Source organism: Tenrec ecaudatus, chromosome 4, assembly GCF_050624435.1.
Source record: "Tenrec ecaudatus isolate mTenEca1 chromosome 4, mTenEca1.hap1, whole genome shotgun sequence".
Taxonomy (NCBI): Eukaryota; Metazoa; Chordata; class Mammalia; order Afrosoricida; family Tenrecidae; genus Tenrec; species Tenrec ecaudatus.
The window spans coordinates 61,659,002-61,683,239 of NC_134533.1; the positions used below are offsets into that span (position 1 = coordinate 61,659,002).

General features: G+C 48.3%; 1 protein-coding gene and 1 non-coding gene across 2 annotated transcripts; one reads left to right on the forward strand and one right to left on the reverse strand.

Annotated features, from left to right (window-relative positions):
• The first annotated feature begins 5,637 nt into the window (after positions 1-5,637).
• NRIP3 (nuclear receptor interacting protein 3) lies at positions 5,638-23,626 on the forward strand. Its single transcript, XM_075546104.1, has 7 exons — positions 5,638-5,876; positions 15,454-15,615; positions 16,111-16,193; positions 18,620-18,759; positions 19,962-20,014; positions 20,130-20,224; positions 20,496-23,626. Exons 1-7 carry the CDS (start codon positions 5,703-5,705, stop codon positions 20,509-20,511), a joined length of 723 nt encoding a protein of 240 aa, XP_075402219.1. The 5' UTR covers positions 5,638-5,702; the 3' UTR covers positions 20,512-23,626.
• On the reverse strand, positions 13,803-13,940 carry LOC142447784 (small nucleolar RNA SNORA47). The gene has a single exon (XR_012784434.1). It is a non-coding gene; the product is annotated as a small nucleolar RNA SNORA47 (small nucleolar RNA).
• Positions 23,627-24,238: the final 612 nt, after the last annotated feature.

A 24,238-nucleotide genomic window follows, 5' to 3' on the forward strand; every position in this document is an offset into this window, starting at 1 on the left:
GAGCGTGAGGGGGGGAAAGGGGACAGGCAGTGGCTTTTCTTCCTTCCAGGATGTGCCCAAGGACAAAACCTGAGGCAAATGTGCATGGTGGGAAGAGAAGAGTAGACATTCTCTTGACAGCAAGCCTGTTCCCCTGCTTCTCGCCTTTCCCTCTCTTGGCCTCCCAAGCCCAGCCCGGGCACTCAGCCTTAGTTTGATTCTCACGGGCTGTTGCCTGCTGGCTGCTGGCTGCTGGCTGGAGACCCAATGGCAGGTGGCTAGGAGAACAGGTGGAGCTTGGCGCTGCTGACAATCATGGGTCTCTAGGAAGAGTCTGCCCCCAGGAAGACTTCAGCTCAGAGGAAAACAGAGCTGAGACACTGGCGATGATGCCGATCTGAGCCCCTGGATTTAGCTGCGCCTGAAGGCTTGCGCTCTTCAATTAAAGGGGCCCCATTGTTTGCATTTTCGCTTAGAATTTTCAGTTGTTTTCGTCGCTTAAAGTAAAAACGATGTGAATTAAATCCTAACTGAAACAGCACCTGCTTGTCTAGTACAATGTCAACAGCCAGGAGTGGGGAGGCAAAGAACTTTACAAGGAAGTCAGTTGACATGGTGAACATCCTCATTCTGAGGCACCAGGGAGAGTTGGAGACCTGGCCAGCTCCACCACTACAGGGGGTCTCACCCTTTCCCCTGTGGCCCAGTTCCAGCCAGAAGGCCGGGTGCTGAGGGCTGACTCACAGGGTGCCATTTGGAGCCTGCACTCAGCAGGAAAGCTTGGAGGAAGCCCTGGTCAGAGCAAAGCCAAAGGGTTTTCCTGACACCATCCCAGGTGAATGGTGGGTGTTTCCTTCTGCAGTGCCAGCCCATGTGTCCTGTGTCTTCTTTTATTGAATCCTCATGGCAGCCCTGAGAACAGGTGTGCTGTCTGCACCATCACCTATAAAAAGAACTGAAGCTCATGGGGAAGTCACTCCCTAGTCACATAGCTACCAAGTGACAAACAGGAATCTAAGCTTACTGCCATAGATTGTTGACAAAAGGCTGGCGGTTCAAATCCACCTGGAGGTTTCTCACAAGAAAGGCCTGGCAATCTACTCCTGAAGTGTCAGCCACGGGAAACCCCATGAGGCACAAGTCTACTCTGAGACACCTGTGTTATGAGTCAGACTTGACTAGACAGCATCATGTGTGCAGAAAATCTTGTGTTTCCAGGACAATTTTTTCCTCAAACAGGTCCTCATGTAAAAACTACTACATAAATTGTTGGGGGACATTGGGAAAATCCTGTGCTTCCAACAACTATATTATATACTCCCTCCAAAATGGGTCCATGGGCCAGGGAAGGTAGAGTACATGGAAGATGAATAATAATCTGTCGGCACAGCCCTCAACCGTTTACAAAGCCCACTGTACAAATACAATCTCACTCGATGCTCACAGTAACCATTTTACAGAGATGAAAGCTGAGGCACTGAGCTAGGAAGGACTTACTTGGAGTCATTTGGGCACACTAGATAAACTGTCCCCAAGGCGACCCTCCTCAAATTGAGCTAGCCAGTCAGTAGCCCGCAGGAATTCACAACACGTGTGCAGGAATGGCGCTGGCCTCGCCACGCTGACCCATACTTAAGGACAATGATGGTGCCAGCCTGGCCCCAAGGAAGGTCTCTGGTGGGTGAGGGGCCCAACCAGTGCTGTGGCCACAGAGGCAGTCCCAGAACACAAACCCCACTGCAGCAAAGAGCTCTGTATTCATACAAGGATGCCCAGCTCCAGCCAAGGCCTGGCTTGGTTTTCAGCAGCACTTGATCTGGCTGATTTCCAGTTCGACCAGAGGGATTCCGCCTTCTGCTCTTCCCTGGGGACAGGGAGCTCTGAAAGGAGCCCCTTTCATACAGCTAGGGGTCATACAGGAAAAAAAACCCAACAAATATATAAAACAGGCTGCAGTACTGAGCCAAGCTTCCCAAAGTCTCCACCATCGTGGGTTCCTCCTTAGAAAAACAGCTGCCTGTGTCCAGCCCCAGACGCCCTCACTGATGCTCAGTCCTGACACCTGGCCCAGCTTAGAGGCACCTATCCTGGAGAGACAAGAATGCTGTCTTTCACAGTTCCCTGGGCTACCCCTGCCTGCAGGAATGACCAGGCAGAGATCCAAGCGACAGGACAGAAGGGGCCAGGGCAGCTACCGTTGTTCACGGCTGGAAGTGCGCCAGGGGTCTGGGAGGTAAGCTGCAATTTGACCCACTTGGTGATCTCCCAGCAGAGTCTGTCCTGAATGTGTGAGGGGTGGGTTAGGGAGGTGTGGAGAGCGGAAGAGGAATCTAGTACTGGGGCTTCCTCGAAGCCAGGTGAACAGCCCTCTGTTTGCTTTCCCACAAGCAGTGTGTGTCCTTTAAATCTGGGGCAAGTGCTGAAGACAGGAACAGAAGGAAAGAAGCTGGTTCGGGAGGTCTCCCAGGCCTGAGAAACCCAGCTCACGGTCTAGGTCCAGGCAGTTCAGGCGTGGGCGAGACTATAACTTCTCATCGTACTTATTGTTAGGTGCCACCCAGTCCGTCCCGACATCGCGACCTCACTCACAACAGAAGGAAACGCTGCTCGGTCCTTTGCCCTCCTCCTGGATGAGCCCACTGATGCAGCCACTGTGTCAACCCATCTCATTGAGGACCTGCCTCTTTTTTTGCTGCCCCTCTACTTGACCCACCATGAAGTCCTTCTGCACAGAGTGGTCTCTTGACAACACGTCCAAAGCAGGTGAGACAAAGTCTTGCCACCCTGGCTGTACTGCTTGTTTGTCCTGCTGGCAGTCCATGCTGATTTCAATGTTCAGTGCCAGCACCACAATTCAAAATTGGCTCTTCTTTGGTCTTTATTCGACGCCCGACTTCCATATATAGCTATAAGGCTATTAAAAATACCACAGCTTGGGTCTCACCATACTTAACACAAATAGCTATTGGGCTTTCTTTCTGCTGGGGTTTTAATGGCAAGTAAAAAAAGAGTTTACAATCTGGTGAGGGGAACAAGTGCCAATCAAAGAAGCAAATATTAAAGATCAACCCAACAACAGCAACAAAAACCCTTGAACTAGAAGAGAGAAGAAGGTGAACAAAAAACTATTGCTGCTTGGATTCCAGTCTCTGTAGGGGCCTGTTCCAAACAAAATGCACACAAAACATGACAGCAGTCAGCGATGGCCGCAGACAAGTCCTCGCAGGAATACACTCGCCTCACTCTTGCTTGATGCTGCCAGGCAAAGGTCCAGTCAAAACAGCAGCTCCCGAGGGGCTCTGCTGGGCCAGTTACACTAGAGACTAAGGAGCTCAGGGGGCGAGGGGCTGCTTTGGGGAAAGAAGTAATCCTGAGAGATTCTCTCAAAAGACAGACACAGGACAATCATGGAGGCTTATAATGAAGAAATTTTCAGAAAATTGAAAATGGCATTGATGGGGGGAAAAAGCCAGAAAAGCTGCCCAGGAATTTTTTTTTTTCATATGACAATGCACTGATTCATTCTTGGAGGGTAATGGGCAACATTATGAGAAAGAACTTCACTGGGAAACCTTACCCCCTCCACCCTACAGCCTTATTCTGGCCCCTTCTGATTTCTTTTTGTTTCCAAACTCAAAAAACTGTGTGTGAGTCCCTCAGGGATGCAGAAACCGTGATTCTCCATGGTGTCAATCAAGAAGTATAGATGTCTTCAAGGAAATCTTGGCGAGATGGAGACTGCCTTCAGAAAGTCTATTGGCCTTGATAGTGGGCACGTAGGGAAACGATTTCATGTTTTAATATTTTCTTTAATAAAGGTGTCTATCTTGACAAAATAATACTAACTTATGAATTATCAAGGGTTCATGGGGGCAAGGAGGGAGAGGCAAAATGAGGAGCTGAAACCAAAGGGCTCAAGTAAAAAACAAATGTTTTGAGAATGATGAGGGCAACAAATGTACAAATGTATGGATTGTGATAAGAGCTGTACAAGCCCCCAATAAAATGATTTTTTTTTAAGATCTGATACAATGGGCTCAAGTAGAAAGAAAAGGTTCAGAAATGGTGGTGGTAACATATGTACAAATGTGCTTGATATAATTGATGTACAGATTATTTTAAGAGCTGTAAGAGCCCGCAATAAAATGATTTATGTTAAAAAATAAAGGTGTCTATCACTTTGGAACAATATTTTCTTACCCTCATATATAATATGTAACTAGGGAAAATTCACTTCCTCCAGGACGTCACGGATGGATTTCCCAAGGAAATGATAATCGGGCTGAGGTCCTACAAGGACAGTGTTGGAGAAAGTGAAAGAGGCCATTCCATGCGGGGGAGAGGGATGGTCAAAGGCAGTGCATTCTCAAGGAGCAAGAAGGCGCTTAGCTTCTCTCAAGAAGGCAAAAGAGACAAGAGTGGCCAAGCTGGTGGGAGGAGGTCACATAGCAATGTGGGTCTTTACCTTTAAGAGCCCTAAGAGTAAGGATGGGCAACTGGTGACTAGTTGGTCCAAAAGGCATCAAAGTGGTCTAAACAGCTCATAACTACTAGTGGACCCCCACCCGAAAGTTCCTGTGGTCTGCTTCTGACAGAGCACAGCCTTGGGAACCCTGCGAGACAGTTCTGCACACTTAAGGTCGCCAGGATTCGGGATCTCCCATATTTTCGTGGACGTTATGGCTTGGTTCCTGGAAAGAGGTTGATATCCAGTCAGCCTGTAGGCCAGAACTCAGGATGCTCGAGGCACCGTAAGTAGGGCTTAAAGCATGGAAGGTTCACGAAAATGGGCTTGAATATGGGAAGGCCGCGCCAGCCCCCTGCGCAGTGAGACAGGTGCTCTGAAGAGCGGGTGCTGGGCTCGCGTTCTTGTGCAGTCCCTGGGTGGCGGCAGGGACCCTCGCCTGCATTCTCGTCTGGTAAGCGCAGGTGCCCGCGGGTGCCCGACTGGCCGCCGGCACTGAGTGCCAGAGGAGGGAGTCTCCCCCACCCCCCACCCCAAGGCCCAGGCCCAGCTCCAGCCTGCCCTCCCGCAGGCGCTGCCCCCCAGTCACGTGTCCCAGTGGGTGGGGACCAACCTGAAGTTGGTGAAATCCTGAGCTCTCCCAACTTCGGTCCGTGCTGCCTGGCCTCCCGCGTCCCGGCGGCGGGCGCGGGGGCTCCGGAAGGGGGCGCGGAGGTGGGGGCGCCCTGCCGTGGGGATCTACCAAACGGAGCCCCGGGACGGGCGACCGGACTCGGGGCATGGCCCAGCTGTCGGTGATCCCGGGGTCTGCCACGGCGTGGACAGGTGAGCGGGTACCCCCGGAGGGCGGGGTGGGGGTGGGGCCGACTTGGCAGCGGTGGATGGCGAGGCCGCTCCCCATGCAGAGGATGCGGGCACCTGCCCGGGAGCGGGGCTGCCGGATGCAGAGGCCGCGATGCGCCCTTCACGCCCCCGGTCCACCGCCAGCACCGCCCGTGGCTCGCTGGCTCTCCCTCGGGGCGGGGCGGCCCGGCCCGGCCCGGAGCTGAGCCTCCGACGGGGGGCGCTAGGGAGCCGCGCGCCGGCGGGCACGCTGCCAGGCCCCGCCCCCGCGCGCGCACTGGCTGCCGCCCTGACGTCACGCTCGGCTATAAAAGGCGCGGCGCGCGCGGCTCGGGCGCCGCTGAAGGAGCTCGAGGCTGCGGGGCAGCAGAGGAGCGGGGACCCCTCGGGCCGCGGGGCCGCCGGCGCCTCAGCCATGTTTTACTCAGGGCTCCTCACCGAGGGCGGCCGCAAGGAGAGCGACATGCGGGAGGCGGCGGCGTTGCGGCAGCAGCGCCGAATGAAGCAGGCGGTGCAGTTCATCCACAAGGACTCGGCCGACCTGCTGCCGCTGGACGGCCTCAAGAAGCTGGGCTCGTCCAAGGACACGGTGAGCCCGCGGCTGCGGCGTCGCCTGCGCGCGTGCGGTGGGGTTCTCCCCGGGCCCGCCCATGGCCACTTTCACTGAGTCACCGCGCGGCTGGCCCACCCGCTTGCTCTTGCGCGGCCACGGACCCAGGGTCCCGCGCAGCCTGCTGCGCTCGCCCCCTGGACGCCGTCAGCGCGTCCCTACGTGCCCCTTCCTTTCCGCCTCTTCTCTCCGGCTCCCTTTCCTCCGGGAGACTGAGGCGTCCCTGCCCTGACCTCTGGCTCCCAGCTCGCCTTTGCTCCCCCTTCATTAAAGGCGAATTTGGAATTTGGTGGCCTGGGGCTTGAGCCTCCCAGCGCCCGCTGACAACCCACACACCACCCGGACTGCTTGCAGGTCCGATGACCCAGACAGAGGTGACTTTTGGGTGTGCGAAGGAGACAGTGGAAAAGGGGTGGGGAGGTGGGGTGCGCTTGTGTGCGGTTTCTTCTGTTGAATCTATCTTCTCTCTATGGAAAGATCTCTCCCAGGTTGATTTTGGTCCCATCTCCCTTTGTCCTTCCATCCTGGGTGAGGAGGGAAAAAGGGGGTCCAACTGTGAAGGTTTCCCGGACCCCAAAGGCTTTTTCACCATTCATTCTCTTTCCTTCCTGGCCCAGGAGTGGTCGCGGGTGGAAGCTGGGCTGCCCCGTCTCACTGCCCAGCTCCTGGGTGGCCCCGAGGCTGACGCAGGCTTTGTTCTAGCAAAAGTATAGGGGGGACATTCTTCGTGGTTTGCAGCAGAATTCGGGGACCAAAAGTCTGCGCCCAAAAGACCACGCTGCCCTGTGTGGATGAGGGTGGGTGCTTAGACTAACCAGTGAAAATAACTCGATCTGATTCTTGGCCCTCTTTTTTTGGCCACTTTTATGATTTACTTCGAACTTGATTCATCTGGACAGTAATTGATGAAACATTAGTGGAATTTATTTTACAGTCGAAGTCCATGCCCTATGTAATTTTTAGATACATAGAAAATTCCTATTACCCAACCTGCTATTTTGTCCATTGGGTCTCATAGCAAACCCTATATAGCGTTTTGAGAGTGTAACTATGGGCGCAGACAGCAGCATCTTTCTCCCACGGAATAGCTGGTGAGTGTGAGCTTCGACTTTGTTGTTAACAGCCCAGTGTCTAATCTATAAAGGAAAAACCTGAACACACTTAGCAGCCATTGGGTCAAAGCAGACTCATAGGGACGCCCTGTAGGTTTCTGAGGCTGTAACTGTTTAAGAGGGTAGAAAGTCTAGTCTTTCTCCCACAGAGCTGCTGGTGGTTCTAAACTGCTGACCATGTGGAATACAGCCCAATGGGTAACCACTACACCACCAGGTTCCTGCATCTAACATACATACAGATGTATAATTAGGAGCGTTTGGCCAGCTCGAATCACTGAAATTGTCATTTTTAGCCCTAGAATGATTATAAGGGGCAGAATTTCAGCATCTACTTTCTTTAAAAGGATGGACTGAAAGGAAAGAAGAGCTCACCCCTATGCCAGCATCAAATGTGCCCTGCCTCCAGTGTGATAATCATTTTTATTTATTTATGTGCAAGGGATGTCTATTCCAGTTATCTTGCTCTGTTTTAAATTTATTTTTTTATGCGCAAGCCATAAGGTAGTCAAAATGACTTATACTAGCCCGAGTAGTCAGAGACTGAAATATATTGCTAGAAAAAATATCTCATTCATTCTCTCTTAAAACCCTCTCCCTCCTTCCTTTCATCTGACCCTCCCTCCTCCTCCCTCTTCTGCCTACCTCTTCCCGCTTACACTTTAAAGTACTCAAAATTCATTTTACAAGTCGCGTCCACGTCTTTTACCTTTTAGGCCAAAATAACTCTAGTCCCTGGAAACCCCACAAACTAATAAACAAGGACGTATTAGGAGAATGGATACGTGAGATTGTTTTCTTCCCTCCACACTAGATATAACATCTGAGGGACACTGGTTGCCCTGGGCTGTCAGGGAGCCTCCCCTGCCCTTAAGAGAGGGATCCTTATGCTTCTCCATCCTAGGAGTTCTACCTGCTCTTTGGACCCTTGTCTACTTCACTTGAGCCAACCAAGAGCACAGAGAGCAGGCTGCAAGGAGCAAGCACCCTTAGGAAGCAGGCATTACCACAGCTGTGACACATAGCAGTTGACTATGAGGCCCTGAGCCATAGTTCTCACTTTCTCTCCCTCATTACCACTGTTCCCACACCTTTAATGTGCAAGTGATTGTGCAGAAGAGCCACAACCAGGTCACAGAAGCCAAGACAGACAGAGCTGTGACTGCTGGGTGGGGCAGCGTGCTTAGCTCTCTCGGAACTGATGGGGCTGATTTGGTACAATCTTAGAAATAACCTATGGAAGCACACACTTATCACTTTCTGTAGGCACAGGAAGGAACTTCCATTGTGTGTGTGTGTGTGTGTGTGTGTGTGTGTGTAAATGGAATGAATAATAACGGAACTATTTGAAGGCCCCGCATATACTCGATAGACCAAAGCTGATGTCGTTGTTTTTCACTATAAGTGAAATATGGAGGATGCCAAAATTGACAGAACAGTTCTTGTGTGAAGAGGGTTATAAAGTAATTCAATATAAGGAAGATAGATCAGAGGAGATGGGGTGGGTGGGGAGTGGGAATGGGACAAAGAACACATGAATTTTCACTGACTCAGGTTTGTGCTAGTGTGGGCATCATGTGCTGCTTTTCCTCACACTGGTGACCTCAGTTCAAATTTAACTGATGAATTATCCCTTCCCATGCTGTTTCTGACAGTATTCCTAGACTCGGTGGATTGGCAAACAGCTCCCATGGGCAATCATGGCTCCATAGAAGTGCTTTTTCCCTTTTCTAATTTTGTGTGTATTTGGCTGCCATCAAGTCTGTTGTGGAATATAAATCTTATTTCTTGGGTTGGGCCCTTTTACTTTATCTTTTCATCTCATGTTGCTTATTCTGTATTAGATTAAAAATTAAACCCCCAAAATCTCTCACATGGTCATATCTGCAGGAAATTTATGCTGAATGAAATAAGTCAATCACAAAAGGAAAAATATTGTATGAGACAACTATTATTTTAAAAGATCAAGAGGAGGTTTACTCACAGAAAGACCCATTCTTTGGTGGTTACCAGGGATGGGAGGGAGAGGAAGAGATGTGTCATAATTAATTTGGGTGACGTGGAAAGCAATGTGCAGTAAGGGTCAGACCAGCATAGTATGACCAAGGCAGAAGAAGATACTGGGAAGGACCCAAGAGGAAAAGGCAACAAAGATAAATACTATTATATACTCTTGATAGCAGTAATAACAACAATAATTTATACATGAACAGGTAGCTATGTAAGCTGACCAGGTGTGGGAAGGCAAGGGGGGTATGCACACGAGCATATGTAGGTTTGGCAGGGAATATGTCAGCATGTACCTGGTATTGCTGCACATATGTTCAAGCTTAAAGTAGAGCATAAAGGGGCAAAGTTATGCATACTTTTTAGCCATAACAAAACACTTTGAGGAGCTGAGTCACTGAGCTTGAGGGTTTGGGACCATAATTTCCCAGAAAATCTCAGTAGCATAAGATAATGCTAATTAGTTGTCAATAAAGATGGTGTTCTACATCCTACATTGGTGAGTGGTGACTGGGTCTTAAAGGCTCGCAAGAGGCCATCTAAGTGAAATGGTTCGTCTCTTCCCATGTGGCACAAAAGAATGAAGAAAACTAAAGACTCAAGAAAATAAATAGTCCAAAGGACTAACAGAGCAGACAAACCACCGCCTCCACTACCTGAGGCCAGAAGAACTAGATGGGACTGGCTCTTACTACTAAATGCCGGTACTTTGATCAGGATCATGGTAGAAGGGTCTGCACAGAGTAGGGGGACATGCAGAAAGAAAAGTCAAGTTCATAAAAAGACTAGACGACTGGTAGAACCTCCAAGACCATGGCCCTTAGATGCCCGTCAAACCTAGAACTAACTCTCCTCCCAGAGATGACCTTCAGCTGGAGAACAGATTTAGAAAGTGAGCAGTAGCACCCACGAGGAATGTGCTTCTCAGAATGATAAACTATACGAGACCAAAGTGGACATGTGCACAAAAACAAAGTTCAAAGGTAGGAGGGCAGGAAAGATGGATCTTGGGAACCAGGAACCCAGGGAGGACGTGGGAAGAGTGTTGTGTTGAAGGGATTGCAACTGTTGTCATGAAAGGAAAATGTATAAATTGTTGAATGAGAAACTAATTTACTCTGTAAACTTTCACCCAAACCGTAAGGGAGTATTGGGGAAAAGAGCTACACCCAAAGGTAGGAGTGAATAATGTCTTATTGACTGTAAAACAGCTGGAAGAATCTGCCTGTGTTCGTAAATATTCTTCTTGTGCTAAGGACTTAAAAAATTTATTTGAGCAGTCATGTAACATGATAGCCTACTGTCTTTGCTATATGATGGAATGACCCACCCATATCAGGTCAGACACTTAATTGTCCAGCAGCAGAGAGAGGGAGGTTTGCTTTCCTATCTGTAGTTGATTTTGCTTGTAGCCAAGGGCTTAGCAAAACTGACTAGAATTAGGAGTGAGGTTAGAAAGAACAGTAGGAAACAGCAAAACCCAGTGATCACGAAACCCTATATTCCGATTGTCTGATATGTGATCAGAACCTTTGTCAATTAGAGCATCGGTGATGGTGCCTGATGGATTAGACATCCGTAATGCCACCGCATACGAACTCAACTAGTGTACAAATCAGGCTTACCATTGCAGTCATGGCTCTGGAGATCTTCAATTTCAGTCGGATCCTGCTGCTTTTGTACCTCTGTTGTACGCTCTCGTCTATGGTCACAAAGTTCTCTTGTCCAACAACATGTAGGTTGTTAGGATGTTACAGTCAGTGTGCACTAGAGGAGTTGAGTGCAAGAAGTGATTAGCCTGGTGTGACAATAGGGATGGAGACCAACACCTGATGATAGTTTCATCGTTCCCTGAGGAGCCAGCCGACCAGAATATAGAAAGGAAGTGCCCTCCCGTTGTGCTCTGTTGAACTTCCGAGTAAGAAGTCCTTAACAGTTAGGTGGTTCAGTTCTCCATCCAGGTGTGAAGTAATTTTTTCCAAAAATGCATCCTGCCATTGGCAGTGAGAAACCACCCTCTCAGACAAAGTAGGCAACCATCACAAATAAGGCTGTTCCCGTTGTCGTGACGTGTCGATGGATCATGAGGCACAGGCAAAGGGACAGAACACAGAAGGCTCGGGCAGTGTGACCGTCTGCCTTAGTAGATTTCCCATATGCTTTTAAGCAACTGCAAACTCCAGGACAATTTGTATGCATTCCTGTGGGGGTGTAGCCAGGAAGCAAAGAAGAGATGGCACATCTATGAGTGCCCTTTTAGATCCCCCAGACCAGAGATGGAGATATGTATACTGTGCTTGAGGTAAGCGTCTCGGGAATCCATGTTTTATAGAGACAGTATTTAAGGACTAAAATGGAGTTAAATGATTTTAGGATCTCCTAAGGTAATAAAAATGAATAATACCAAGCTTCTATTTTATTTGAGACTGTGCAGGAGAATCTGAAACACATATGAATATAGTACACAGTGTAATCCACTGCCTCTGAGTTGATTCTGCCTCCCAGCAGCCCTGCTGGACAGAACAGAAGTGCTCCTAGAGTTTCCAAGACTACCAATCTTTACAGGGGCAAACCACCTCATTTTTCCCCATGGAGTAGCTACTGGATTTGAACTACTGACCTTTCAGTTAGTGGCCCAATGATTAACCACAGTGCCACCTGAGCTCCTTTCCTCTGCATGCAGCTACTGCTGTTTAAGATATCACTCTGCAGCTGACAATGACATCTCATTTAATCTCACAAGAGCACTATGAGGTACTTAGTAACTTGAACTCAACCCTGACTACAAAGCATATTCTTTGAACCATTAACTCTAAGCTAGGATTGACAGCTTTTGTTTTCAGCTTTACGGGCAAATCTCTCTCAGCGACTCAACAATGGGACATCAGACATAGACGGTCAATTTAGACCATGCGAAGGAGTTTACATTGTATTTGAAGGACCATGAGAAGCCATTGAGAAGTTTTGAGTAAGGGGGAGGGTGTGACCTGGTTCTGATTGCTCTGTAGAGGATCGATTGGGAAGGAAGAAGGGGCAAAAGACAAATGAGTGCTGTTGTGGTGCAGATAAGAAATGATGTGTTTTTAGATGATAACTGGAGTTAGGGAAGACAGGGAGAAGTATATTGATTCAAGATATGTTTTAAAGGAAGTACCAGTGATGCGTGGGCCAAGAGGGAAGGAAAGAGAAGAATCAAGCGTGGGTGTTGGCAATTGATGTATGTATGGATTGTGATAAGAGCTGTATGAGCCCCTACTAAAACGATTAAAAAAAAGAGTGGGTGTTGAGACTAGTGGGAAGGAAATAACCCAGAATGTTAACTAGAACAGGATGTTGGGACGCAAGCCATTTTTATCACTGAAAAGGAAAGTGATGCTTAGAAGCCTAAAGTAGAAAGCTTTTATGGAGAAATAAAGTGAGTTATGGGAGGAGGGTAAGTAATAGTTTGTGGAAGATCTTAAACATTAAATTGAGGATTTTATGTTGATACAGTGGGCTAGAAGCCCTCTGTAGGAGTCATGAAAATGACATTTTAGGGGCTGGCATGAGCTTAGCAGCAGCAGTAGAAATGGAAAGCAAAAGACCAGTGGTATTTTAAGGATGTTACACACCAAGGTGGAGAGTAAGGGAGACAGTGAAAGACCAGTGTGAGGTGCCTGCGGAGAGTCTCAATGGAGAGAACAGGTTCAGATAGGCAGCTGGGTCTCGGGGCTAAAACTCCAGCACGGACTGGGTTCGAGACAGAGATGAAGGAGACATCCATCGGTTCAGTGAAAGCGGAGAGAAGAGGTTGGAGCACGTGCAGAACGAGAAAAGGATGGAGGAGAGCAATGGGGAATTCTGAAGGTGGAGAAATGATCAGAGAACAAGAAACCAGTAAGAGAAAGGTGTGGCATAGATATAAATAGGGTTTTAGAAACCAGTGGAGGAGAATTTCAAGAAAGATAGCATTTAAAAAATAAATAAAGATCGTGTGTTGAGTTTATTACAACATTAGTTTTCTAATGGGAGAATTGTGGAATCAATCCTAAATGGCCATTAGGGAATTCGTCAAATTGAGGTTCATTTATACTGCAGATTTAGATGTTTTAAAGTGCAAAAAATAGGGTGGGTGAAAAAGAATACATGCTAATCTGTTTATCGGGTAGTCTGGCATTGCTGGGTGCTGATGGGTCAGCTCAACGGAAGGAAACAGCCCGGTCCTGTGCCCTTCTCACATTCTTCAGCCACAGTGCAAGTCCATCTTATGGGGGTCATTTTTCTGTTGACTCTTACCACGTATGATGTCCTCGTGAACTGACCGCCCAGTAGCACATCCCAAGTAAATCAGAGAAAGGCTCACCAGCCTTGCTCCTAAAGTGCATTCCGACTGTCCTCTTTAAGACTGATTTATGCATGTTCAGTATACTCAATATTCCTTGCCAAACCCATAATTCAAATTCATTGCCTTATTCGGTCTTCCTTTTTGTTTTTTTTAACTGAGGTGTCCCTGACCTTGTGTTTTCAATCTCCCCGTGTGTGTGTGAAAGCTGAACACATGAAAGGGACGCTCGTGCTCAGTGTAGACTGAGAGGACCAAACACCTGCGTTAGTCTGGCTTGAGCTAAGACCCTACACTTAGTAGTGACAGTTTACAACAAATAGTTTCTGGTTACTCCCCCCACCCTGCCATACGTTTGAAATGAACTTGTATATCACTAAAGACTTCCAATCCATTTCTGTTTCCCTCCTTCCTTTTTCGCTTTCACACTCTCATTTTTGTTTTGTTTTTTCTTTCTTTTTTTTTTAAGTGTCAGCCAGCAGGGCGTTGCCCCTTTGAAGGTGGCAGAGGGGCATCCTCTGCCCTGGCGACCCTTCACTTTCAGAGGTCTTAACCAGTGGACGGCAGCATGGTACAGAGCTGCCTCACCTTCTCAGTCCTCCTGTTTTTTGGGTTGTTTTTTTTTGTGGGGGGTAGGGGGAAGTTAAAGAAGCACACAGCCCACCTTAACACATGAAATCAGCAATATTCCATCAAACCCCTCATAAATGTGCTTCTCTTTCTTTTATCCCCATCCCCTATTTCTAGTTTCTTTTGAGGAGCAATGTACTAGTGCAGCATCAGGAAATCTGATACAGTCTGCACTTCCTCTAGCTTCTTATGAAGCTTAGACACTCTCGTTTCCTCTAGAAATACCTCCCCGCTCGCTTTCCCCTGGGATACTCATTTAGAACCTGCTTTGCCAATAATCACTGTATTTCGGGAACCCATTTCTTTGCCTCACCAGGGTTCAGTGAGTCATGGCTCTGACTCCATTCTTCCGCAGAATCTGTGCAGTGGCAGATAATGAAGAGCTTCTCCAGTCCTACCCACTCCCTAGGGCATGTTGTAGGCTCCAAGAGTGATTCTCTTTCCCCCCTAGAATTAAAGTGCCATCCGGCAAGTGCTACATAGAAGCTTGGGGTTAGATGCTGTCCCTGGGCCAGGGGGGTGGGGGTGGGGGCAGGCAGTGAGTGGCGGGGGTGTTGTGTTCTTGGAAAATGGACTTAAGATTTTTGCTAATAGACATTTATTAACTCAGATTACTTTTTTTATGCTTCGAGGAGAGCACTTTGGGTAGGAAAAGTAGAAGATGGACATAACTGCCCTGAACTCCTTATTCTGCTTCCTAACATCCAGTTTCCTAGCACAGATATAAGAGCTCCTGTGTATTGGCTCCCTCTTGTGCTCCCTTTTACACACACACACACACACACACACGGGGCCTATTGAACCGAGGAGGATAAGTATATGGCAGGACAGAGTCAGTGGTTTGAGGCCAGCCTAGAGGGGTGTGATGAGTCTTGTGCATTCTGCCAGGTTCCAGTGTGCTTCCTGCCAGTGCTGCTCAAAGGTTTGAATTCCTGTCTAACTCCTCACTCCCTCACCACTGATGACTCAGCTCCCAAGGCCCATGCAGGCAGGGTCTAGGAAGCAAGACTGAGGCAGTGAAGCGTGGAGTAGGAATTAGATGAGTTTCTGACTCAGGGGTAGGTAGCTTCTTCAGCCTGTGAAAAGACGCTGAAGCTCCCCTTTCTGAAAGGAACTGATTGCAGTCATTTGGTAAGGTATGGAAATCATGGATTCCATGTGCAATGATGTCATATGTCCTCTGTGATGCTTCTGTACGGGGAGGAGGGGCAGCAGGCCCAAGTAGTCTGAATCACAAAGTTCCCTAGATCGCTCCAACCAGACACTCTGCATTGGCCCTATCCATATTTCCCAGAACCCTCCCGTGTTCTCCCACTCACTCAGTCTATATACCTGCTCTGACAACACTAGTGAAGCCCCTGCTTGGAGGAAGGATAAATGCAACAATAACGGGAGACTGTCATTATTTCTGTGACACCTTGGGGACAGGGGGAAGGTGAGGGTAAATGGCCTGTCACTAAGAAGCCTCTGTCTTGTCTCCCTCAAGCAACCTCATAACATTCTGCAGAGACGCCTCATGGAAACCAACTTGTCGAAACTCCGGAGCAGCCGTGTCCCTTGGGCCTCCAAGACCAACAGACTCACCCAGGCCAAGTCCGAGAGTCTAAAGAAGGCCGAGGATGATGACATGATCTTGGTTTCTTGCCAGGTAATGTTCTGAAGGCCTTTGGGGGAGTTTCTGGAGAATGGGGTGTGGGAGCGTTCTGTGGTTCCCAAGAGTTGGCCCTCTTCTCCCAGCACTGTAGAGCGGTGGGGCTTACCACAGAATTCATACATAGACTGTGAAGGCAGCACGCCAGGCAACACTGGAGGGTGTGGGAAGGTTTTGCATGTGCATGCATCTTTATGGAAGGAAGAACCAAAGCTTTCGTTAGGCTTGTAAATGGGGTATGTGGTGATGAAAAATGGAAAAGATAGATGAAAGCTCCCTGCCACGTGGAGTATACCCCCGGTCTTCGGGAACCTCTGTTCACACTGGATTCCGCAGGAAGAGGGCTATGCCAAGGTGAAGATGGGATGGAGTGCCATCTGGTAACTGTAGGGGTGCCTCCACCCCTGTCACTCAGATGACATCTGCTGCCTGGCTCTCCCTGCGCCTTGGCGCTTCTGGCTCCTTTTTGGACAGTGTGTTTCCTCCCCACAGTGTGCTGGGAAGGACGTGAAAGCCTTGGTTGACACAGGCTGTCGGTACAATCTCATCTCCTCAGCCTGTGTGGACAGATTGGGGTAAGTAGCCACCATGTGTGCGGAGGGGGAGTCAGATGCGAATGCACTCCTTGAGGATCTGTTTTTGCGGTTTCGCTTCATGAGCTTCTCAACAAAGGCGCTAAGGAAAATGTGCAGGACTCGAATTTCAGCTGGAACCAGAGTTCTTCTTAGAGCAGAAGAGTGGTGGCTTGTCAGGCAGCTGCTAGGAATCACTGGGCCAGGAAAGCTCCAGGCTCTCCAGTAGCCCACATAGTAAGTTTTGTGTAGAAGCTTCTGGACTCTGGGGCAAGGAAGTATGAAATCCCTGGTTCAGTGTGTGTCCTGCCCTTATCTGCCAAACAAATTAGAAGACTCTGTTCTGTTGGTAAAGGTAGAGGGGCAGAAAAAAAATAAAAAGAGGAAGGTTTGACAGGATGGATGGACACAGTGACTCAGCAGTGGGCCCAAACAGAGGATCGATGGTGAGGATGACACAGGACCGGGCAGTGTTTGTTCTGTTGGACTTAGCCTTGCAGTGAATTATAACCGACTCCACACTCACTAACTTGTTGGTCAGGAGCCTTGGTGGTCCATTTGTGTAACCTTGGGTTGCTAACTGCAAGGTTCGTGGTTCAAACCCACAGAGACTCCTCCTCCTTCTCCGGAGGTAGTCTTCTTCCATAAAGATTTAAAAGCCTCAGAAACGCTCTACAGGGTTGTTCTGAGTTGGACTCACCTGCCGGCAGTAGGTTTTTGTTTTGGTCCTGTGGATGCACCCCTGATAAGTAGAAGCAGATACATGGCTGATCTTAGCTGACCAGGCCTTCCGGGAACCCATCTGCCTACCCCCAGAATTGTGACATAGAGATGACAGTGGGATTTGATTGCTGCTGGGCCTATAACTAACCAGTAGTTTCCTCTGTGTAAGATCTGATTCTCCTGGGAATTGAGTGAGGGGGAAACACCACAGATAGTAAGTAACTTCAGTTCTGTAGCAGATCGATGGTCCTCCCTCGTTTAGACGGAAAAGGCCATTTTCTGCCTTTCCTCCCTATTCCTCAAGGATCCCTGGTAGTGCCACGGATTAAGCATTGAGTTACCAACTACGAAGCCAGCAATTTAAACCCACCAGCCAGTCTGTGGGGGAAGGACGAGCCTATCTGTTTTTATAAAGATTTCCAGTGTCAGGAAACATAAGGAGCCATTCTGCTCTGCCCTTGAGGGTTTCTGCGAGTCCTACTCAACTGGACAACCCTGGGTTTGGTCCTTACTCATCAGTCTCTATTTTCCTTTCCTCTGTGCTTTCCTCCAAAGCCCAGATGGGCTCTTGGGTCTGGCCCAGTATCCGGAAGATCACACAATATCTTTATCCACGCCGCTAGCCCTAATATGATCAGTCATTTCCCAGCCTGAAGGTAGCTACAGGAGTCTATCTGAGAATGTCTGTATTCTGAGGGAGGGGTTGCTTAAGGTGTAATTTGTATACTCCGTGATCTCTTTTCTTTCTCATCTCCCCCCTAACACTTTTAAACTATCTGTGGATTTTGAATATTGCTATTTAGGGTCAAGGGGGACGTCCAGGGCACCTGTGCTCTCGTGGGAAGACTCCTGAGCCTGTCTGTGTGCATAGAGGAGACCGAGTGCAAGATGATGGGACCAGAAAGGCTAATAATGTACTGGGGCATAATTAGGCAGCAGGCTGCCACGATTCCAGAGGAATTAATAACCCTCTGTAAAACTGCAATTATTTTTCCTTTGGATGGACTAGAACAGCAAAGGAGAGGCAGTGGAGGAAAGCAGCAGCATTGGCACACAAAGTCCATAATTAAGTGTTTATCCACCACCCCAGAATAGCTCGGGTGCTGGTTGTCCCAGTCAACTTCCATAACTGTGTGAGCCCACGGTGCGCTTCCCTCCCTCCCCCCCCACCCCCCCGCGCAGACACGTGCAACCAGGGCGCACTCCCTCCACGACACCGACACCGGTGTCAGCGCAACTAGCAGATAAGGACCTGCCCATTGTCCTTATAACCTAAGAGCAACTGACGAGGGTGGGCTGACCAGGAGAAAGATAGAAGGCACAGAGAAAAGTGGACACCGAACAAAGCGTCTTCTGAAATGAGGGGGAACCTTTCGCTGAGAGCTACTGTGCTCACTAAACTGCCTCACACCTCGTTAGGGATGTTATGATGCAAAATAGGGTTCTCTTGAGTGTGCCAACTCTTCACCAATGCAGGTTGTGAGTGTAAGTTTTCTGAGATCAGGGGCAGGACTTGTGTTTGGAGAGGCCCTGACATGTGTAGGACAAAGAATTGAAATAGCAGATGTAAGCAGGCTAGGATTGTTTGCGTAAATTAATCCAAGGAAATCCCTGGAGCAGCCCAGTCATAGGCCGGAAAGTAGGCATTATCAGAGTCCCGCAGAAGCATCTCTCAAAGGGGCGCTGGTGTTCTCCCTCTGATGCAGGCTTAAGGAGCATGTCAGATCTCACAAGCACGAAGGGGAGAAGCTTTCTCTACCCCGGCATCTCAAAGTCGTGGGCCAGATTGAGCACCTCGTGATTACACTGGGCTCCCTCCGCCTGGACTGCCCAGCAGCTGTGGTTGGTAAGTGGAATTGGGGACTAGAGCGAAAGGCCCCAAGGCGCAAGCCCCTCCTACCTCCACCAAACTCTCATGAGATCTCAGGGCTGTAAGTAGTGGCTTTTTCAAAATCCCAGGTGTCCACTTTCCAAAAGTTCACGAGAGGTTGAGAATTCCTCTGTAAAAGGAGTGTGTAATTCCGGAGACACCGAGGGGCAAGAAGCAAGGGTCATTATGCTCCGATGAAAATGGCTCCTTGGAGCTTTCCATGAGGTGGTTGGAGGTAAAAGCAATTTCCATGAATACTTTGATAGTCTTCCAAGGCTCTTTCAATGCTTCCCCCTTGCACATTCCACTCCAAATTACTCTATTCCCGGGTTTTGTCTAAAGGACTTTTTCTTCTAGAGTTAAAGAGAGCCAGGTTTGAATCCTGGGGCTATTTCCTTTTAATGCTTTGATTTGAGCAGATTAGTTCGTACAGTAGTCGCTCAGTAGATGTTTATTGGATAAAGGAACAGACAGACAAATGGTTGGTTGATAGATGGAACCTATGGTGATAAAGCAAAATTCTTTTTTTTTTTTATCATTTGATTGGGGGCTCATACAACTCATCACAATCCATCTGTCCATCGTGTCAAGCACATTTGTACATTTGTTGCCATCATCATTCTCAGAACATTTTCTATTTGAGCCCTTGGTATCAGCTTCTCATTTCCCGCCCCCCCCCCAGCCTCCCTCCCTCATGAAGCCTTGATAATTTATAAATTATTATTTTGTTCATGCCTTACACTGACTGATATCTCCTTTCACCCACTTTTCTGTTGTCTGTACCCCTGGGAGGGGGGTTATAGGTAGATCATTGTGATCGGTCACCACTATCTCCCCATACCTTCCCCTCCTGGTATGGCTACTCTCAATATTGGGCCTAAGGGGGGGTTATCTGTCTTAGATTCCCTGTGTTTCCAGCTCTTATCTGTACCCATGTACATGCTCTGGTCTAGCCAGATTTGTAAGGTAGAACGGAGGTCGTGATGGCTAGTTGGGAGGGGGGTGGTGGAGCATTAAAGAACTAGAGGGAAGCTATATGTTTCCTCAGTGCTATACTGCACCCTGACTGGCTCATCTCCTCCCCATGACCCTTCTGTAAGAAACCGACTTCTGTAAGAAACAGACTTCTTAACCAGCATGGAATTAGCCGAATCTGAAACTTGTACTTGTTTTTTTAGAGGACAATGAGAAAAGCTTATCCTTTGGTCTTCAGACACTCCGGTCCCTGAAGGTAGGATCAATTCCACTGTCCCTTTTTATATTTACTCTCTGAGGCAAGGGCTTCTTCCATGGGGACCTCATAATGAGCTCATGGACAATGACCAGTGATTCTCCTTTGTTTTCAGTGCATCATAAACCTGGATAAACACCGGCTGGTCATGGGCAAGTCAGACAAAGAGGAAATCCCTTTTGTGGAGACTGTTTCCTTGACTGAAGACAAGTGAGTGCCTAGATTGGTTCAGTCACAGCAAATCCATCTGTCAGTACCTGGGGGCATGGAAGACTCTGGGGATATCCTGCCTTTGGTCTCTAAGCCTAAACAAGCCCACCCCTCAACACCCCTAGAGCTTACCATCCCACAAAACTCTCTAGCGGACACTTCAGAATGCATGGTGATGTAGCACCCAGAGTCGCGAGGAAGATCAAGAGTTTTTAAATCAACATTGTCTTCAGCCCAGCCTTTTAAAATTCCCTCTATTTTCTCATTTCAGCACTTCAGAAGCCTAACTACAGGCTGCAGCATGTCTGTGTGTGTGCATACACACGAGGCTGACAGAACGCTGTACCAAATGAAGTAGCAACTCGCTGTGGACCAAGTCCTTCCCTGTAATAGAAGCTTCAGGGGCTCCTTCCCACCCAGACTTCTCTAGACTGTAGTCTGTGCTTAGAGATCTTGTCTGGTTATAGCCATTGTTTTCTACTCCTCTGACCATTTAATTTATAGACCTTTTGACACTGCCAGGTCTTACGTTGGACCTATTTCTCCGCTGCCTCCAGGCATTTGCTTTTATTAGTCAAGTCCAGGGGCTGCCAAGTTCCACTTCTCCCTGGATACACTTGCTTCTTTTCCTGTAGCTCAGAACTGGACCTTTACCTCCTCCCAGCTGTTTCTATGAGATGCAGGAGACCAATTAGAATTTCTTCTGGTTCATTCACTGATATTCCAGCATGAATCTGAAAAAGTCCCAAAGTGTTCGTCTAGTCCCCCCAGTTCCCGTCAGCGTTCAGTGAGGCAGTGGATGACTAACCTAATGAACCAAGTCAGTGGCAGAAAGGGACATGGGACTCAGACCCAGCTTCCACACCAATGTGATAACCATTCACCACACCACATCTTTGTCTTCGAGTCGCTAGTGGAGAGTGAAGCGGCCAAATGTGTAAAAAGGGTGCTGTAGGGTTGGGTCATCGGAGGTCTCTGAGGTGCCACTCTGGTAAAAGTCCCCTGCCCCAAAATGTCACATTAAGATCTTCATCTGGGTGCCTGAAGGGGGAGATTACAAAGGTGAATGAGATGGTTTCTCACCTTGAGCTTTTTGGAAGGGGATAGAGGGAGGAACAGTTAAAAGTCACAGTAAAAGCTCACTGAGATGGCATTGAAGGCATCAGTAAAATAATGTAGGTGCTATAAGATCCAACTCAAATGCCTGGGTACAGGGGGAAGGGAGGGAGTTTTAAAATCCCTGAGCAGGCACAGACGAAGGGACTGGACCCACTGAGAATCACTTGGTGGGAGGCTTCCCAGGAGCAACCTTTCTGGGATGAAGGTAGGAATAAAACTTCCAAGCAAGAAGTTGAGGGGTGGGACAGTCTTCAGCCCTGCACTGGTGTGAGGAAAGAGGCAGGACAGGAGCTGGCAGGGTTCCTTGCAACCTTTCCTAAATGCACAGTATTTCCTGAGCCCCTCAAAAGGTTGGGGACCCCACAGCAGCATCTTGGAAGTTTCTTGTTGGGGTGTCCATGTAAACACCCAAGTATCTGTAATGACATTTATGTTCCAGAAATGGAAGGGCTCAGAGAAGTTAGAAATTGTTTTTTAAAAGGCTATCTGTGAATATTCCTTTCAGATATTCCCACGATTGCCCTTGGTTCATGACACGAATTCCCAGAATGTCTCATGGGTCCCCCAAGAAACTCTAGCCTGGTTTTCATCCACTGCCCTGACCAAACTGTTCTTTGGAACCCTAAGTGGTTTTGACTCCACAGATGGTTTTCAGGGCCTAGGGCCTTGGTGACTCATCTAAATCTGTACCCTTGCTGCCAGGTATCCCTGAGTTATTTCCTGGGCCCTCATCCACTGCCTCTCTAGAGGAAGCTCAAGGGAAAAGCCAGCAGAGCCCCAGCAGAGGAGGACTCGCCTGAAGGGCAGCAGAGATGATCCCAGGGCCTCCTCAGTTCACACACAACCCCACCCCACACCCCTCCATTCTCTTACCTGTGAGGGACCTGCACATGTACCCTGAGGCCCCTCACTCTCTCCCTTACCTTCATGGCTCCATTTCTGGACACCCTTCAGACCTTACTTCCGAATTGAACGTCCCACGCCGAGCCTTGACTCTTGACCACGTTTAAGGCATGTTGGCGCTTCCCTGGCCTGGTTTCTTCATATTTAGCTTCCCTGTGGACCAAAGTATGGAGCCCTCGTGGTGTGGTGGGTCACACACTGAGTTGTTAACCACAAGGTGTGCCCCTATCAGCTGCTCCTCGGGAGAAAGATGGGCTGACCACTCTGTTAAGTTAGTCTCAGCAGGGCTCAAGCGGAAGGCAAATGTTTTGAGAATGAGGATGGCAGCAAATGTACAAATGTGCTTGACACAGTGGATGGATGGATGGATTGTGATAGGAGTTGTACAAGCCCCCAATAAAATGATTAAAAAAAAAGATTTAGTCTCAAAAACCCAAAGAAGTAGTTCCACTGTCTTACAGGGTAGAGTCACTATGAGTCAGAATTGATTCGTTGGCAGAAAGCTTGGTTTGGGTTTTCTGGCCAAAGGAAGGGCAGGAACTCTCAAGTCTGGAAAGTTATGTCTTGTGGCTCTTTGAGTTCATATAATCATATGGCCATTAATGATCCTTCGGGCCTCAGAGCCAATGATTTTCCTGTTTTGGAATAGAAATAATTGGGGAGATCCAAACTTAGGATATCACAATTTCACATAGTATAGTCAAATCATTATTCTCTAACCAAATAATTGTGCTTTGAGTCTCAGGCTTGGTTGGAGGCACCTCAAAATGTCTAACAATTATGAAAGTCTTACCTAGGCTTCTTGAATGATGCCAAGGTGGCCACTCTGATAGCTCATATCTTCAATAGTCACAGAACACTGGGTCTGCTTTTGGGGAGCTGGTGAGGTCAGTTCTGGGTCAATTTTCCCAGACTCCTCAATGTTCCTTGGTGCCTCCGGCTGGGGCCCCAGGGGTGTGTGTGCAAGGTCAGTTCTGAAGGACAGGCAATAGCAAGAAGTAGCCTTATAGAATGGGTATCTGTCTCAGTCCTTAGTAGATGTCCATTTCTAGTACAGGGAGTTGAAAAATAATATTTTTATCATTTGTTTTTTTCTGTGCTTGACTCATTCGAGGATTGAGTCTCTAATTATTATATATTTTTTCTTACCCAGCACTAGATTTTCTGTTCTTTAGCTTGAAGTGTCTGTAGAGTGGATTGCCTGGTATGTCAGCTGCCCTTACTTGATGAATAGCAATACCTGTCCAGGCTGGGGGTATGGGGGAGATGAACTGGATTCCTCCCTCCTTCTGTTGCTGGCCTTTGCATTGGCACTTTACCCTCTCTGTGTTTCCAGCTGTGTTGGATTTATCTGTAAGACTGACGTAACAATAAAGTGAAATCTTGCCTCTCTGTGTGTTTGTCTCACAAAGTCTCTGGGTTATGACCTCAGCCTGGACAGTGGGGGAGCCCCGGCCCAGCCTAACGACAGCAGTGCTCCTCTGACAGGGTCTTCGGAGCCCAAGGCTGTGCGGTCCTCTGTTCCTCCACTGCTGCAAGCTCTGCATCTCCTCGTCCTTGTGCCATGTCCAAACGCAAGGCAACCCTTCTGAGCTGGGTGGTGTCATCTTATCAGCCAGAAGTGGTGAGGGCACTTGTCACCACAGAGCTTATGCAGTGTGTGAGATGGGCTGATCCACATGAAATGGTTAGCATGTGGTAGACACTCATGAAAACCAGTTACATGTAAATGGGAAAAACAATCGCTGGTGGTGGGTTAGTTAGCAGGGTACATATTTCTAGAAAAGAAATACGCTTGTGTGGTTCATACAAACGGGAGGTGTGGGAATAGGTGAACATTATTATACTGTTAAAAGCATCTATGTAACATTCCAAATGTATTTTATAGATGATAGAAACACCTTTTAAATACTGAAACCATATAGTTAAAATAGTGAATGTGCCTTTCTTACGACACTGGTTATCCGAATCCAAAATCACTCACTCGGCTAC

Bases quoted from the DNA above. Each gene is read 5' to 3' on its own strand.
- NRIP3 (XM_075546104.1), top strand. From the start codon at position 5,703: ATGTTTTACTCAGGGCTCCTCACCGAGGGCGGCCGCAAGGAGAGCGAC. The intron at 5,877-15,453 runs GTGAGCCCGCGG...GTCTCCCTCAAG, and splicing joins TGGGCTCGTCCAAGGACACG to CAACCTCATAACATTCTGCA. The intron at 18,760-19,961 runs GTAAGTGGAATT...TTGTTTTTTTAG, and splicing joins CTGCCCAGCAGCTGTGGTTG to AGGACAATGAGAAAAGCTTA.